The sequence below is a fragment of the Phaethon aethereus genome (genome assembly GCF_964289735.1).
Source record: "Phaethon aethereus genome assembly, chromosome: 19".
In the NCBI taxonomy this organism is placed as follows: domain Eukaryota; kingdom Metazoa; phylum Chordata; class Aves; order Phaethontiformes; family Phaethontidae; genus Phaethon; species Phaethon aethereus.
In genome coordinates, this window is record NC_138595.1 from 11,291,814 (window position 1) to 11,306,443 (window position 14,630).

Sequence of the window (14,630 nt, forward strand, 5' to 3'; positions counted from 1 at the left end):
TGTTCTAGAGTGATGCTCACATGCATGGCCCTCAGAGCCCATCCTCATATGATCACCACCTTTAAAAAGTCACTTCAGTTGTAACCTTGCAGTTGTTTTAATTCTGCATTTGATAGACACTGGAAGCGAGTTCAGAAGCTGGAGGCGTATTTTGGTGTAAGCGCTGCATTGGATAAATGCTTTTTGGGTTTGTGTGATTAATCATAAATGCCTTCCTTGCAATGTTGTTTACCTTCACCCAGAAAGAGTGAAAAGGAGCCAAGCGGTTGGGATGGGACCCTGTCACCACATGTCATGCACTGCCTGAACCCCCCAGCTTGGACTGGTCTGTATAGATGCGCTTAAGTGCAGACATGTGCTTTGTGTGTTAGATGGGGTGGTGGCACAGCCTCCTCCAGTTGGGGTTTTTGAAGGAAAGCGGTTGTGGCTCATGTTCTGCACTGAGCTCGTTCCTGTCCACGTGAAGAGTAGCTGAGAGCAGAGCCCCTGGTGAGGGCTCGCTGAGACATGGGAGCCTGGTGACTTAAATGGGGTCCTGTACATGGACATAGGCTAGGACACAACACCCTGCCCACGTTTTGAGTACCGAGCGGTCTTTTGAAGCTTGGACCTGAACGAAGGAGCAGGGTGTTGAACCCTTGTTGAACACCTTCAGCTTGGTGCTTTAACCGGGGCACGGCTTGTTGCTGAGTTGGGCTGAGAGTTGTGTTTGAGGCAGAGAGGAGAAGCTTGTTTACCTGTGAAATCTGTTCACTGTGATTTTTGTGCTAGGTGGACAGAAAGAACATGACTGGAAGTCAGCCGCTTTGCTGCCCTTGAGAAAAAATACATTCACGTTAAAAAAAGAAAAGTAAATAACATATTCCGGTTAAGTGCCTGTTACTTATACATATTACATCTAAAAGTAATTATCTTTTAATTAACAGTCTAGCAACAGTGGAAGGAGACGAAGTTACAGTTACATTGCATTTACTACTGGTAGCAAGCAAAGGGTCGTATTCCTGATGAAGCAATTCCTGCAGAAGTGATTTGGACCGGCCCTTTGGCGAGTGTGAGCATCACCGCGGAGCCGAACCCACTGGGGCTGGGGGCTGCAGTGAGTGGGATGGCAGAGACCCAGAGGTGGTACCAAAATGTGCCCACTGCAGGTTTGCCATAATTGCTGTCTAGTTTGTCCATAAGGAATTAGATGTTCCCATTTGAAAACCAGTGGGAGTGGGATTAGGATTAGATACGAGATTAGATGAGCATGTGCAGTCTTTGACACCCAAACTTAGTTAGAGGAAATAAAGTACAAGAAATCTTTCACCTTCATAGAGGTGAAGTCCCAGCATTCGCCTGCTCTCTTGTCACTGGGATTTTTGAAGTAGTGCAAATGCAAATCCTGAAATCTAGGACTATATATAAAAACATTGTCTTCTTGAGGAACTGGGAAATGGTTTAAAGGTGTTGGCTGCCTAGCTGTGTGTTTTAAATCCAAGTATCTAGGAGGTTTGGGGAAGGCGCCTCCCGTTCCGCTCAGAGCTGCCCAGTGAGGTGGATTTCAGTCTCTGCCAATTAACAGGAATGAGGTTTTAAACTACTTCTGGTGAATCTTTGAAGCCAGTGCCTGACATTGCCCTGAGGGAGTTCTGCATCTCTAATGTGGAATAAAGAAGTCTGATTTGCATAGACAAACAGCAGCGTTTTAATGAAAAGTTCATGTGGGATTGAAAACCCCTGAATAAGCTGTTCAGGAGGGTGCTTGCGACTTGCATTGAAGAGGCGACTGATAGTCGATAGTGGGAAGAGACCGTGACCTTCCGTTGATTAAGCTTTAAAGGTATGTGCCCTCCTTACCTACCCCGCGTTAAGTAACGGCAGCTTTCCTGTGCGCGGGCGGCATGGTGATACCCAGCGTGGGAAAGAGACTAATTTACTCTCACCTCCCGGCTCAGATTAAAACTGCAAGCTGCTTTGTTTTGCTAGAATTTTATCTCATGTCGGTTAACGTGTTTTAACTAACGAGATATAAGAAAACATCTATTTTCCTAGTGGAGACAAGGCTTTGTGGCTTAGCTTCTGGGTTTGATTACAAGATGTACTCCGGCTGGATAATTTATGTGCAAGTAAAATGTGACAGCAATTTCCAGATCCACTTTGAGTGTAAGACCTTTAGGGGACCAGTCATATAGGAAAAGTAAAACCAGGTTAACTAAATACTGTGCCTTTCTGGCTCTTCATCCATGCTAGTCCTTGCTTCCCTTTGTATTCTGTCTTGATGTGCAACAGCTTTCCAGACAAGGGAAGTATTTTTATTCCTACCTTTTATGCATTTTTCGGTGGCTTCTGCTATGAGCCAGTGCATATATGAAAATCATGCTCTGTTTTATCTCAGCCTCCAAACTGAGACTCTGTGTCGCCTTTCCTATAGGACCATCCCTAATAAATCACTACGAGTGATCGCTATTCCCCCAGTTCTGCCTTTGTGAATAAATAGGGCACCATTAAGGTCAAACTCCAGGTGTAGTGACATTTGCAAAGCTGCACTTGTGCTGTAGTGGCTTGTGGGAAGGAGTCTCTTGCCCCCGTGCTTTAGGGAGGCACCTGGGCTCGTCGCTGCTGGCCAAAGGCTTCGCACCAAGTGCGAAAGGTTGGGTTTCCCCTGAATGCCTGTCTCTGCACTGCCTCCAGGAATAGCTCTGCAACTGCCATTAAATTAGCCAAAATGAGCCATCTTTTAAGTATATCCCAAGGGAGAATCCTGTAATTGCAGCTATTTCCTCAAAACCATTCCTAAACTGAGAGACTGAGTCCCGTTTGAAGGGTAATTATCAAATTTACTTTCTCCAAGGTGCTTCTTCAGGTCTTGTGCTCTGAGTTATCATTTTTAGACTCAAAACGGCAAATCTCAGACACTGCATGCGGCAGTGCTCCCCTGCGCATGCAGAGAGCAGGACCAGGGCCGTCGGAGTTAGCGCCTTGTTCTGTTGCCAGCGCTCAGGCGAGTAAAACACCTTTGTGTGTGCAAGTTCTCATGACCTTGAGCAAGGCTCACTCCTATCTTACGGCTGTTGGCCTGGAAGGGTTTCTCGAGGTCGGTGTCTTTTGCTGAGGTCCCTACAAGATGGCTGTGGGAGGTGGCTGGGCAGTTGACACGTGCCCTAAGTATCTCCTGCTTCCAAGCAGCTGTGGAAACAGAGTAAGCCTGGATCTGTGTGATGGAGATCTTTGGGTTGGAATTTTACTTCAGCTGACAAAATACATAGAGTTGGGGGCTGTTACTACCTGCACATGAGCATTTTGACAGCCTGTAGCAGCAAACAGCTGCACAAAAACTCCTGCTAAAAGTACTGAAGAAAACAGGAACATGGAGGTGGGTGTTGCGGCATCTGGTGATTCGCAGTGGTGGGACATCCTTGGGGTTTCCAGAATATGCAAGGAAGGAAAATGCTTTTAGGCAATGACTTCGCAGCAGTTTTTATCCTGGAGGGGAAATTTTACAGTTGAGTTACGGTCCTGAAGCTTGGACGTGTAAATAGAAACCTGCTTTAGGCTGGCATGCTGCGTCTCGGCGCTCCATGGGCACCGTAGGGGTGTGCAGGCAGCTTTCCTTGCTGCTGGTGGCTTAAAGCAAGGCTGGAAACAGCAGCTTGTGTGTGCGATTCCTTGCTTTTAAGGTTGTTAACTACCAGTGCTTTTCTCACCATAGATGAGTTAAACTGGGCGGGGGGGGGAGTCTGGCATACATAACAATATTGGTAGTTAATTCAGCAGCTCCAATGTGGAAGTCACTCAAGTGATTTATAGATGCTTTTTCTCAAGAGCATCTAGGTATTATATTCATCTGACAGATGAGGAAACAGAGGTAACAAAGACGTGAAATGCTTTGCCTGAGGTCCCAGAGTGAGTCTTTTCTCGACGTGGAAGTCGGAGCAGGCGTACAATAGCAACAAAGTCAAATATATCTTGAGCAAGGTCACAGACACGGGTAGTCATAATAGGTATTTTAAAAAAATATATAGTTTCCACAGCTTCTGGGCCATTAAAAGTTTAAGTTGTATTAATCTCCAGTAAATTCAGAAAAGGCATTCAATCTAGCATCTCTTTTATGTGGTATCGCCTATTTTTAATTTGTTTCGCAGATTCTGTAGTACTTAGCAACAGTGGGAAAATAAACCCATTCGAAACAGACAATTAACCAAGGTCACTGGGGCAGGGAAACTAGAATTATTCAAGAAACAACTATTACAGATGCCATCCTGGGGATAATATTAAGCAAGGTACACTGCTGTGGGCTAAAATGCCATTCCTTTGCAGAAATTTTATTACATTCTCGTGAAAGACATCCATCTTTTATCTGCCCAAGCCATTACGCAGGCAGTGAAGGGAAGCTGAGAGCGTGGCTCCTGTCTGACCCTGCATCTGCATGTAGACGCCCCGCTGCAGGAGGCAGAAGCAATGTATATTTCTCCTTTGGAGATGTGCTTCATGTGTGACATTGGTTTTTGGGCTTTTGCCAAAAGATCGGCATCTTGCCCTCATACGCCGCAGTTAGTCGCCTCCCACGGCCGCCCTGGCACTCAAATGCTCTTCCATTACTGCAAACTTCATAAATTAATGGTCTGAAGTTCACTTCTAGAGCAAATACCGCTCCATAGCACGCACCCAGGCCGTGTCTGCCCGGCGGGTTTGCTTCTGGGAGAAGCTGGGACGGGGCTAAGGGGTGAGACATGGGCGCCATGCATTCGCCATTGCAGTTGAGGAGCTCGTGGGGAGGAGGGCTGAGAGGGCCGGTGCCAGGCAGGTGTGTGCTGCCTCATCCTCGTCCTTGCCGGTGCCTCCTGGACGTGACCGAACCCTCTCTGAGGACAGGGGAAGGGGAGTAAAGTGCGGTGGTGGGGGAGGTCTAATGAAGATGGCAGGGGGGCTGGGCAGGGCCAGGTTTGCCTTTGGGCCTTAGGTTCGCTCTGCCTGGCCCCACCGTGTCCCTCGTACAGGAGTTGTCTTGCCTCGGCGTAATCTTGTTTCAGAGAAGAAACAGAGAAGAAGCTTCCAGCTCCGGGCTCTGCCTGCGCCTGCCCCGTCACCGCCTCGCCACTCCGCGGGCCCCGGGAGCCCACGCAGGCTCCGGAGGGCAGTTCCCAAGGATGCGGATGGCCACCAAGTGCAACTGAAAAATGGGCTGCTTGTTTTCCAACTAATTTTTAACTCGTTCACTTCCTCTCCTCTTCCATTTCTCTGCCTCCAAAACCTGAGGGACCAGAGGTTTCCTGTCTGGCTTCGCGGTGAGAGCAGATGTTGCCCAGGGATGGCAGCAGCCCCGGGGTGGCATGTGGAGCACTCAGCAGAGACGCTGCGCCTCCGCCATCTCAGAGCCATCCTGCTGCCGTCAGACTGGGCCCACTGGTCTGCAGTGGGCTGGACTGGCCAGGCAGGCTGCCAGCGTGGGAGGGCTCCAGCCTGGAGTCCCCTCGCGCGCAGCCCCGGGGTGGCATGTGGAGCACTCAGCAGAGACGCTGCGCCTCCGCCATCTCAGAGCCATCCTGCTGCCGTCAGACTGGGCCCACTGGTCTGCAGTGGGCTGGACTGGCCAGGCAGGCTGCCAGCGTGGGAGGGCTCCAGCCTGGAGTCCCCTCGCGAGGCCGAGCCATCTCCAAGCCCCGGGGTCACAGCTTGTTGCCAGCGGAGCAAAGGGTTTCGCATGGTCTCTGCCCTGTGGAGGTCTGCTGCCTGTGGGCAGGGTCCGATTAACCCCGTCTTATGACCGGATCGGTCCGTAATGCCACATACTTGTATCTAATTCCTCTTCGCTATAAACCTGTGTTACGCATCCTGCTCTGTATTTATTCTGCGATATGTTCTCTGTGCCACAAATGCAGAAGTGCAGCGGTGACGGCACTGACAGTTGTTTCTGTTTGCAGATTGGTTCCTTAATTTCACCTATGGCCAAAAGAAAGCTCAAATGCTTTATCATAATGCCATGGGAAAATTAAGATGGTATTCTGCCTTACCCTGGTATAGTTAGGGAAATAATTGATAGGCCAGTATTTACATCCACACATTTAATTTGACCAAATTTGATATTTGACCTGAAATTTTCTACATATTGTGAGTTTGGTAAATTTAGACCATAAAGCTCAGAGTCTCCCAGTGTTTCCTGCTGAGATGCTGGCTCCCACCAGTGACCCCCAGCTGAAACACAGAGGTGCAGATGGGCAGCAGAAGTGGGAAATTTTGCATGTTTTGGACATGCAAAAATGTTTTTGAAATCTCAAAATGGAGAATAGGGTATTTGAGTTGGATATGTTAAATTAGGAATGGCAAATTTGGGAGAGGGACAAATAGCACCTTTCTGGGCAGGTAAAGGACCATCCCAGGTATGCTAAATGTGGTGCTGTGTCTCCTAAAGTAGTGGGAACGTGTTGTTGAAGGTAGAGCCATTCCATGACTGAACTTTATTAAAAACAACAGCCATTTACTGGAAACTGGACACCCCAGCAGTTCTTAAACTATAGTTTGAGCCTTCCTGTGCTCAGCGGTACAACTGCTAATTATTTTTTTAATATCTTTTTTCCACATATTTTATACCTTGCACTTTAGTATAAAATTGGAAGCAAAATCCAATTGTGTAGGAAAATTAATTTCCTTGAATTGAAGAAGCAATCTACTTGAGACTTTTTAATCATTAGATGGTAACTGTGCACTAACGAAAGGAAGACCATTAGAGTAACTTAATAGACAAGGATAAACGTTTTTTCTTGTATCTTCTTCATCTTTATTTAGAGATTCATGCTTGGAATATTTCATAAAAGCTACTCTTCTTGACCTTTCGTCACTTATTTTATAGAGGCACCAACTGAAATGATGGCAAGGAACTAACGCTGTGGATTTCTGGATACAAACCCAATAATTCCGCTAAACATTTCTGTTCATTCTTTTCTGCCACATTCTGATTTTCCTTTCTCATTAAAGAAAGAATAGCTACTGGGACAACTAAAAACGCATTTAGCTGAGCTGAGCTGTGTGATTTTTAAAAACAAAGTGTGTTAATGCTTTTAATTAAGGCGCAGAGTTACAAGAGGCTTTATCAGTTCTTTGTCTGCAGGCTGTTATTTCATTGAGGATGGGCTATCTATTATTGTAAACGTCCACCTTTGTGAAGGATTTACTACCAAATCAAATGGTGTTTTTATTTAAATAGTTGAGTGCCGCTTGATTCCTCATTTATTTAATATGGAGGCTTTGTTAGAAAAACGAATGTAGCACTTAATTTGTATTGCTTGAGGGACCTCAGATCCACTCAGGAGCACTGCTTTGCATGCTTCACGGTACTGTGTGTTGAAAACAGAATGTGCAGCAAAATGAAGAGGAGGAAAATTTGAAGGTGAAAGTTAAAAAATCCCAATCAGGCTGTTTCCAAGAGCATTTTGGAAAGGATCGGTGACTCTGTGATCTATAAAGTGAAGTCATGTTGCAAAATAATGATGATGAAAGCTTTCTTGGGGTACAGCTCCCGTCCATGACTGTTGAGTGGCTTCCAGTTCTGAAATCCTTGTTTATCTGATGGTGAGTTGCCAGTGATCTAAATTACTGGATCAGAAATGTAGTTTCATTTGTCTGGAACTTTCACCTGGATTTTTTTCTGGATTTAACTGATCCCTGAGTGCCTTTAGCAGACCTAACAGGTTTTGACTGGAGAAGTCAAAGGTTCCTGTGCTCCCCCACGGCTGTTCCCCATGGAGGAGATGAACTGGGTTGTTCATCCTCTGTGTAAAACCAGAGCAGCTTACCCTTCTATTTAATTCCGGGAGGTAATCTAGGATAATGGAGCTATTAGATTTGGCATCGGTAACATGGTTATCATTTCAGAAAGAATTGTTTCTGCTAATGGCAGTTAACTTGCTACACATAAAACAATAGAATTGAAATCTTAAGTACTAGAGTGGCAGCAAACCGTGAAACATTATACCGCTTATTGGAAGGAAGGCCGAGCTGGCTGTCAGGGAAGAAATCTATTGAAAAAACCCTCTGATGGATTCCAATTCTAACTAATTTAATATGGCAGCAGCATTCAGCTGTTCTACCAGTCTATTAAAAGTATTAAAATGTCTATCAATAATAATACTTAAGTGGCTAGAACTCTTCACCCAAGGAGCTCAAGGATTTCACAAAGATTAATTTGGCCGGCTGTCGGCGGAGCCGAGCTGTAGGGTCCTTGGGGGCTATTGAGCCCTGCAGATGCCTGGGCTGTGTTGGGGGCCCCAGATGTTCCTCTGGCAGATACGGCCATTTTGTGCGGTGTGGGTGGAGAGGTTGAGTGTGAGCCTGATGCTTGCCATCTGTAAGCCACATCTGGGTATATTCAAGCGTGCGTTCCTCCCCTGCAAACTGTAACTGCTTAGTTCAGCCTTGAACGTGCTCCACAATATAGACAAGCCACGAAGTGTGTTTTGAGCCAGGAGTTTGGGGCTGCCGTTAAAATCCATGATCCCGTTTCCCCCTTTCTACCTCAAGATGAGGTTCCCTCTGGAGAGTGTGAGATTTCCAGTTACACGGGCTACCACTGGTGTTACACCCTGCAAGTCTTCCCCAGGCAGCACAAGGCGAGTGTCCCCGAGGCCCGGGCGAGGAGCTGCAGGGGTGATGGCCATCCCATCCTGCACAGTGGAGCTTCCCTCTGCTCGAAGCTTTGAGCTCAGGGTGGGCTCGGGGGGTCCCACAGCTCCCGGTAAGAGCAGCATCTGGCATTACCTTGGTGTGGCTTAGCTGTAAAATTCATTGTCTCCTCCCTGCTGATCCCTCTAAGTGGATCCTTGGGTTTTTTCCTGTACAGCATGGATTCACATGAAAGCAAGTTAAAAGGGAGAACGGTTTTTATATTTGTATTTTAGTACAGAAAATATCCCAGGGGGTAAACTTTCCGCATACCATAACCACAACAGATTAGTGTATCCCCAAGCAGTAAGAGCATAATGATACGGTGTTGTTCAGTGCTGTGCTCTGTGGCAAAATGTAATTTTATGGAGAAGGTCACAAGTGTTTAACCACTCAAAAAATACTCCCAAACGTGATCGCAGCTTGCACGGATCAGAGTGGCATCCTCATCTCAAGGAGGCTGTATCGGATGGAGATCTGGTCCAGTGTTTTGCAAGGTAACGAGGGAGGGACGGGGTGTGTGCACGTGGCAGCCAGGGTCATTAGTAAAGCCATCTATTATGTTCTTGCAATTGCGTACTTACTATAAATCAACCTCTGACACTGAGTTTTTGCTCAATCTTTCTGCTGTTCTGTTGATGTCAATATTGTTAGTACTACTCTCATTTTTCTCTGTTATTTTCCTTGACCGGTTACTGGGCTTGGCTGCTCTTGCAGAGGTGGAACTGAGCAGTGCTGTTAGCTACAGGGCATGAGGTGTTGCAGGATGAACGTGACAACTTGATCTCTATCCCAGAGCCCCGTCGATACTGGTGGAACTGGGCAAATGACGCAGCAGATGTTTCTGCAAACAGTTGTCTTGAGTTTTTTAAGGATTTGCTTCTGCAAATTTGCAATTTAGCTTGTTGTCGCTGGTTGGTGATGATGCCTTTGTGATATATTATGAAGATCCCAGTCGGAAATCCCATTTCACAAGATACCGTAAAAACTAGTATCTGTCCTGAAGTCTGCTCTGTTACTAGACATGCTGGAAGAAAGTAAGAGAAAGCAAATGCCATTATTACAATTCCTTCACTTATGGGGAATGGAAACCCAAAGAACTTGTGCTGTTGCCCATAGACACACCGAGGTGTTTGCGACAGAGCCAAGACCTGAAAGCTTTTCAGTAATTTAATCCCAGGAGAACTCCTTCTCCAGTCTATAGAGAGTGAAATGAAGTTGAATTTTGGACAGTTTCATTGCAGTGGTAAAATGTCTTCAAAGGCACAGAGTTCACTCATTGCTGCAAAGTCTCTGAGATAACTTCGCAGAGATTATCCCTCGGTCTATTAAAAATTGGAAAATGTCAATAATTGTACATTTCTGTTGGTTTTCTTTTTGTACAGGACGCCAGCGATGATCGGTTGCTCATTCGTTGTGCACAGAAAGTTCTTTGGAGAGATTGGGCTTCTTGATCCTGGGATGGATGTGTATGGAGGGGAGAACATAGAGCTCGGCATCAAGGTTTGTGACTTATTGGTGAGAAAAATTGCAGCTAACAGTACTTAAGGAACCCAAAGCAACACTTTAACAAGTTGACATAAACAGTTACTAGAACACTTCAGGGGAACTGAGCACTGATGTGTTTTTTAGCATTTTAATTTAAGGGGGAAAATTACTTGCTTTTAGGTGTGAGGCAATTTTTTTCTTTCTTGAAGCTTCTCTGTCTGACCTGATGCAAAAAGCTGCTGAGATGAAATGGCATGCCAACATATAGGGGCCCTGATCCTGTTGTCACACCATTGCTGTAGGTTATAGGTATCTTAAATATGACAAGAAGTACAGTGCCATTTTTGTCATGTGAACCGTCTTAGGGAGGTTGGGGGGACTCTTGTGAGTATCTCAAGAAGACACGAAGCTTGAAAATATGTTATAGGCATTTAGCATCTGCAAATAAAGTAAGTTCATAAACAGGCAAAACCTGTTTTTAAAGTGAAATACTAATAGCCATGTTTTTAGAGCTGCCTCGGTGCATCTGTGCAGACAATGCATTGTTACAGAATTCACCGTGACATCACTTGATTACTGTGTACAATATTAGATGTAGCTTAGTGACTCAAGTGTTTACATACAGTGGAGCGATTCATAAGCAATGAATTCAATGTTCAGAAGCAACTTGGGATGGCAAATTCTGTGGAGATTCTTCCAGGCATGTTTTAGAGTACAGCCCTTGTACGTTAACAAGCTGATAGGGAGAGGCTTGAGACTTCTAACTGGAAAATTGAATTGACTGTGCTGTTGTAAAAATGAAAAATCATTGTTCAGTTCATAGATTTACCAGAGGATATTTGCTTTGCTGGCAAATCAGAAGAAGCTTAAGAAATCTATTGTTATTGGCTACTGGGAGCAATAATCTCACTTAAACAAGGGAATAGAAGTTAAAGGCTTTAAATATGCCACACAGCTCTTCTCCATATGAAGTAATTATTGCACATCATCAATGCAGCTCGCTTCTTGGGTCTAGAGAGATCCCGCTCTAAACCAAGTTTCTCTTGCGGCTATCCTTATTTGTTTGTTTGTGAGGTTTTTAAATAATATCATTGTGGAACTAGTCTTCTCACAATTAGTAATTCAGCCCATCCACTAGGTTTTTGGGGGATTTCATGGAAGATTGGCTTCTTAAACTGGAAAAAATAAGATAGATGTCTCCAGGACAAGTGGTGAGCATATGTCTTCTTTTTTTACATGCTGAATGTTTTAGAAAGGCTACCTAATAAATATCCTTTTGGAAAAAAAAAAAATCTCTTTTCCCCAAGTGACTTTCCCAAGCTTGCATTTTCAATCCGTGTATCTCCCTGCTCTTTGTACACTCATATGCTGTGTGTTCTGGTCAAGGTTTTAGAAATACTGGTGGTTTTGAGATCCAAATACTTAGGAAGTCCACCTTGTGAGACTATGTAGCAAGTAGATTTTCAAAGATTCCTAAGCTGAGTCTCTGTGCAACTGACTTGTTTAGCAACCAAGAGCTCATAGCACATCAGTCCCATTTAATATACATTGGCTGTTGTGTATGCAGGTCAGGTAGCTCTTATGGAGAGTGGTCCTGGAGATGTGTGTCTGTGACTGCCAGATATTTGAGTCCCACTTCATAGTAAGATTTCAGTTATAAATAGTTTATCCAAGGTTAATCATTGGATTGATCTCCTTCTATGACCAGGTGACCTGCCTAGTGGATGAGGGAAAGGCTGTGGATGTTGTCTACCTGGACTTTAGTAAAGCCTTTGACACTGTCTCCCACAGCATTCTCCTGGAGAAATTGGTGGCTCATGGCTTAGACAGGTTTACTCCTCTCTGTGTAAAGAACTGGCTGGACGGCCGAGCCCAGAGAGTTGTGTTGAATGGAGTTAAACCATTGGCAGCTGGTCACAAGTGGTGTTCCCCAGAGCTCAGTTTTGGGGGTGGTCTTGTTTAATATCTTTATTGATGATCTGGATGAGGGGATCGAGTGCTCCCTCAGTAAGCTTGCAGATGACACCAAGTTGAGTGGGAGTGTTGATCTGCTTGAGGGCAGGAAGGCTGAGCAGAGGGATCTGGACAGGCTGGATCGATGGGCCGAGATCAACTGTATGAGATTTAATAAGGCCAAGTGCCAGGTCCTGCCCTTGGGTCACAACAACCCCATGCAACGCTACAGGCTTGGGGAGGAGTGGCTGGAGAGTTGCCCGGCGGAAAAGGACCTGGGGGTGCTGGTTGACAGCCGGCTGGTTGTGAGCCAGCAGTGTGCCCAGGTGGCCAAGGCAGCCAACGGCATCCTGGCCTGTATCAGGAATAGTGTGGCCAGCAGGAGTAGGGAAGTGATTGTGCCCCTGTACTGGGCACTGGTGAGGCCGCGCCTAGAATCCTGTGTTCAGTTTTGGGTCCCTGACTACGAGAAGGACGTTGAGGTGCTGGAGCGTGTCCAGAGAAGGGCCACAAAGCTGGTGAGGGGTCTGGAGAACGTGTCTTCTGAGGAGCGGCTGAGGGAACTGGGGTTGTTTAGTCTGGAGAAGAGGAGGCTGAGGGGAGACCTTATTGCTCTCTACAGCTACCTGAAAGGGGGTTGTTGGTGAGGTGGGTATTGGTCTTTTCTCCCTAACGATAACGAGCGATAAAACGAGAGGAAAAGGCCTCAAGTTGTGCCAGGGGAGGTTTAGACTGGATATTAGGAAAAATTTCTTTCCTGAAAGAGTGGTCAGGCATTGGAACCGGCTGCCGAGGGAGGTGGTGGAGTTGCCATCCCTGGAGGCACCCCTCGCACCCCTGGAGGCGTTCAAAAAAACATGTAGACGTCGCACTTTGGGACATGGTTTAGTGGGGTTGGTGGTTTTGGGTTGACTGTTGGACTCGATGATTTTAGAGGTCTTTTCCAACCTTAATGATACTGTCCTGTGTAAGGAAACAGTCTCACTATGGATTCAAGCAGGTGCCAGGCCTCAGATGGATCTATCTGTTTCTAATAGTCCTGATGTACAAAGGTTGCCGGCCTTTCCTCACGTGCTTACAAGCTGCCATGGCTGGGGTCTGTAGCAGCCATATCACATTACCAGTACTGTAGAACTCTGTTAATAAAATAATTTTAAAGGATCAACTCGAATAGAAATTCTTAGGCTTTTTGTGGGTGTTTTGCCTGATAAGTATCTGTCTGTAGTCAGGAAAGTAATTACATGGTTCTGTATTTGTTTCAGTGATTCTTGGATGAAAATAAATACAGAAAGTATTTCTCTTCCTTTTGATGCTGGTGTAAATTCCATCATCTTTCTGGGACTCATGTTGCATTTTTTAAACATTATATTTTTGTATTACCAAAAACGCTCAAAGATCAAAAATGAGATAATAAACCCAGTGAGGCTATGAGAAGGACATGGAAAAATTACAGTGTTTCAGGCAAAAGCACGAGCTTACTATATTATGGTAAAATTAAATGCAAGTAATCTGAATAACAAAATGAAATAAATGATTGGAAGGTTGAGCTCTCCTAACCTAGAAGGGCCAAGACCATATGCTGTACAAGAGTCTTGTTTTATTAATATGCTTCAAATATTCTAAAATAAGCTGCACTGTACCTACGTGTGTTGTAATATAAAGGCCATATGTTTCTTTCAGTTGCTTAATTCGGTTAGCTAAATGAGAAAGCTCCTGCATGAGCCACTTAAAAAAATAAAACCCCATTACTGATGGTCACAAAGGTGGCGCTGGGCTCGCTGCTCGCCCGTACGTGCTGGGAGGCATCCTTGGATCGCTCAGATAATAATAATAAGAAAGCCATTTAGCTTGTTGCTGCCCCAGGCAAATTCCTGTTCTGCTTGCGGGGTAGCTTTGGCCCTGACAAGGGGAACATGCTGTTTTCTGTGTTATTGTGTGTTCTTTTATCACACTGGAGTGTCTCCAGAAGGTTGTGCTTATTCACTCCTCTTGTCCCTGATGTCCACTACTTCACTTCCCGAGGCAGAACTGAGTCTAATTCCCCTTTTCTTGGCAGAGTGCGGAGAAGTGTTTGCTAAGCAAGGCAGTTTAGGCTAATATTTCAACTGAGAAGTTTTCAATGCCCTTTTTTTTCTCCCCCTGCCCCAAAGCGTGCATTGCGATCAAATAATGATAGCGCCGCGTGTTCCTACTGTGTTGGCAGCCACAGGACCAAACATGTGATCTGTTCTTGTGTTAATAACTGCCCCCAGCAGACCGTGGAAATCTCATCCTTGCGCCCGGCTGGTGACCGGAGCCAGGCTGTGTGGAGACCCCGTCTCACACCCAGTCTTGGTCTTGCTGTAGGAGCAGGGAGAGCAAGTCAATACAATCCAAGCTCCCACTGCCCGTCCTGGGGAGTGTGTGGGTGCTGTGGCCCACAGCCTGGCCCCTTCCCCAGCTCCTGCTCTTGGTCCCAGAAGGAATAACCTGTCCTCTCTGAGCAAGCTTTGAGCCAGCTCTTTTAACCCTTTGCTGTACTGAACAAGTTTCTGCTCTGATTTTATAAACCT

The 14,630-nt window shown here is 45.7% G+C and overlaps 1 protein-coding gene across 1 annotated transcript in view; it reads left to right on the top strand.

Annotated features, from left to right (window-relative positions):
• Nucleotides 1-14,630, top strand: part of GALNT17 (polypeptide N-acetylgalactosaminyltransferase 17) — a gene marked incomplete at its 3' end in the record, with an annotated part of 218,366 nt that overhangs the window by 125,780 nt on the left and 77,956 nt on the right. Inside the window, exon 6 of the mRNA XM_082008558.1 lies at nucleotides 10,023-10,140. Coding sequence (XP_081864684.1) covers nucleotides 10,023-10,140 — 118 coding nt within the window. The remainder of the gene's footprint in view (nucleotides 1-10,022; nucleotides 10,141-14,630) is intronic.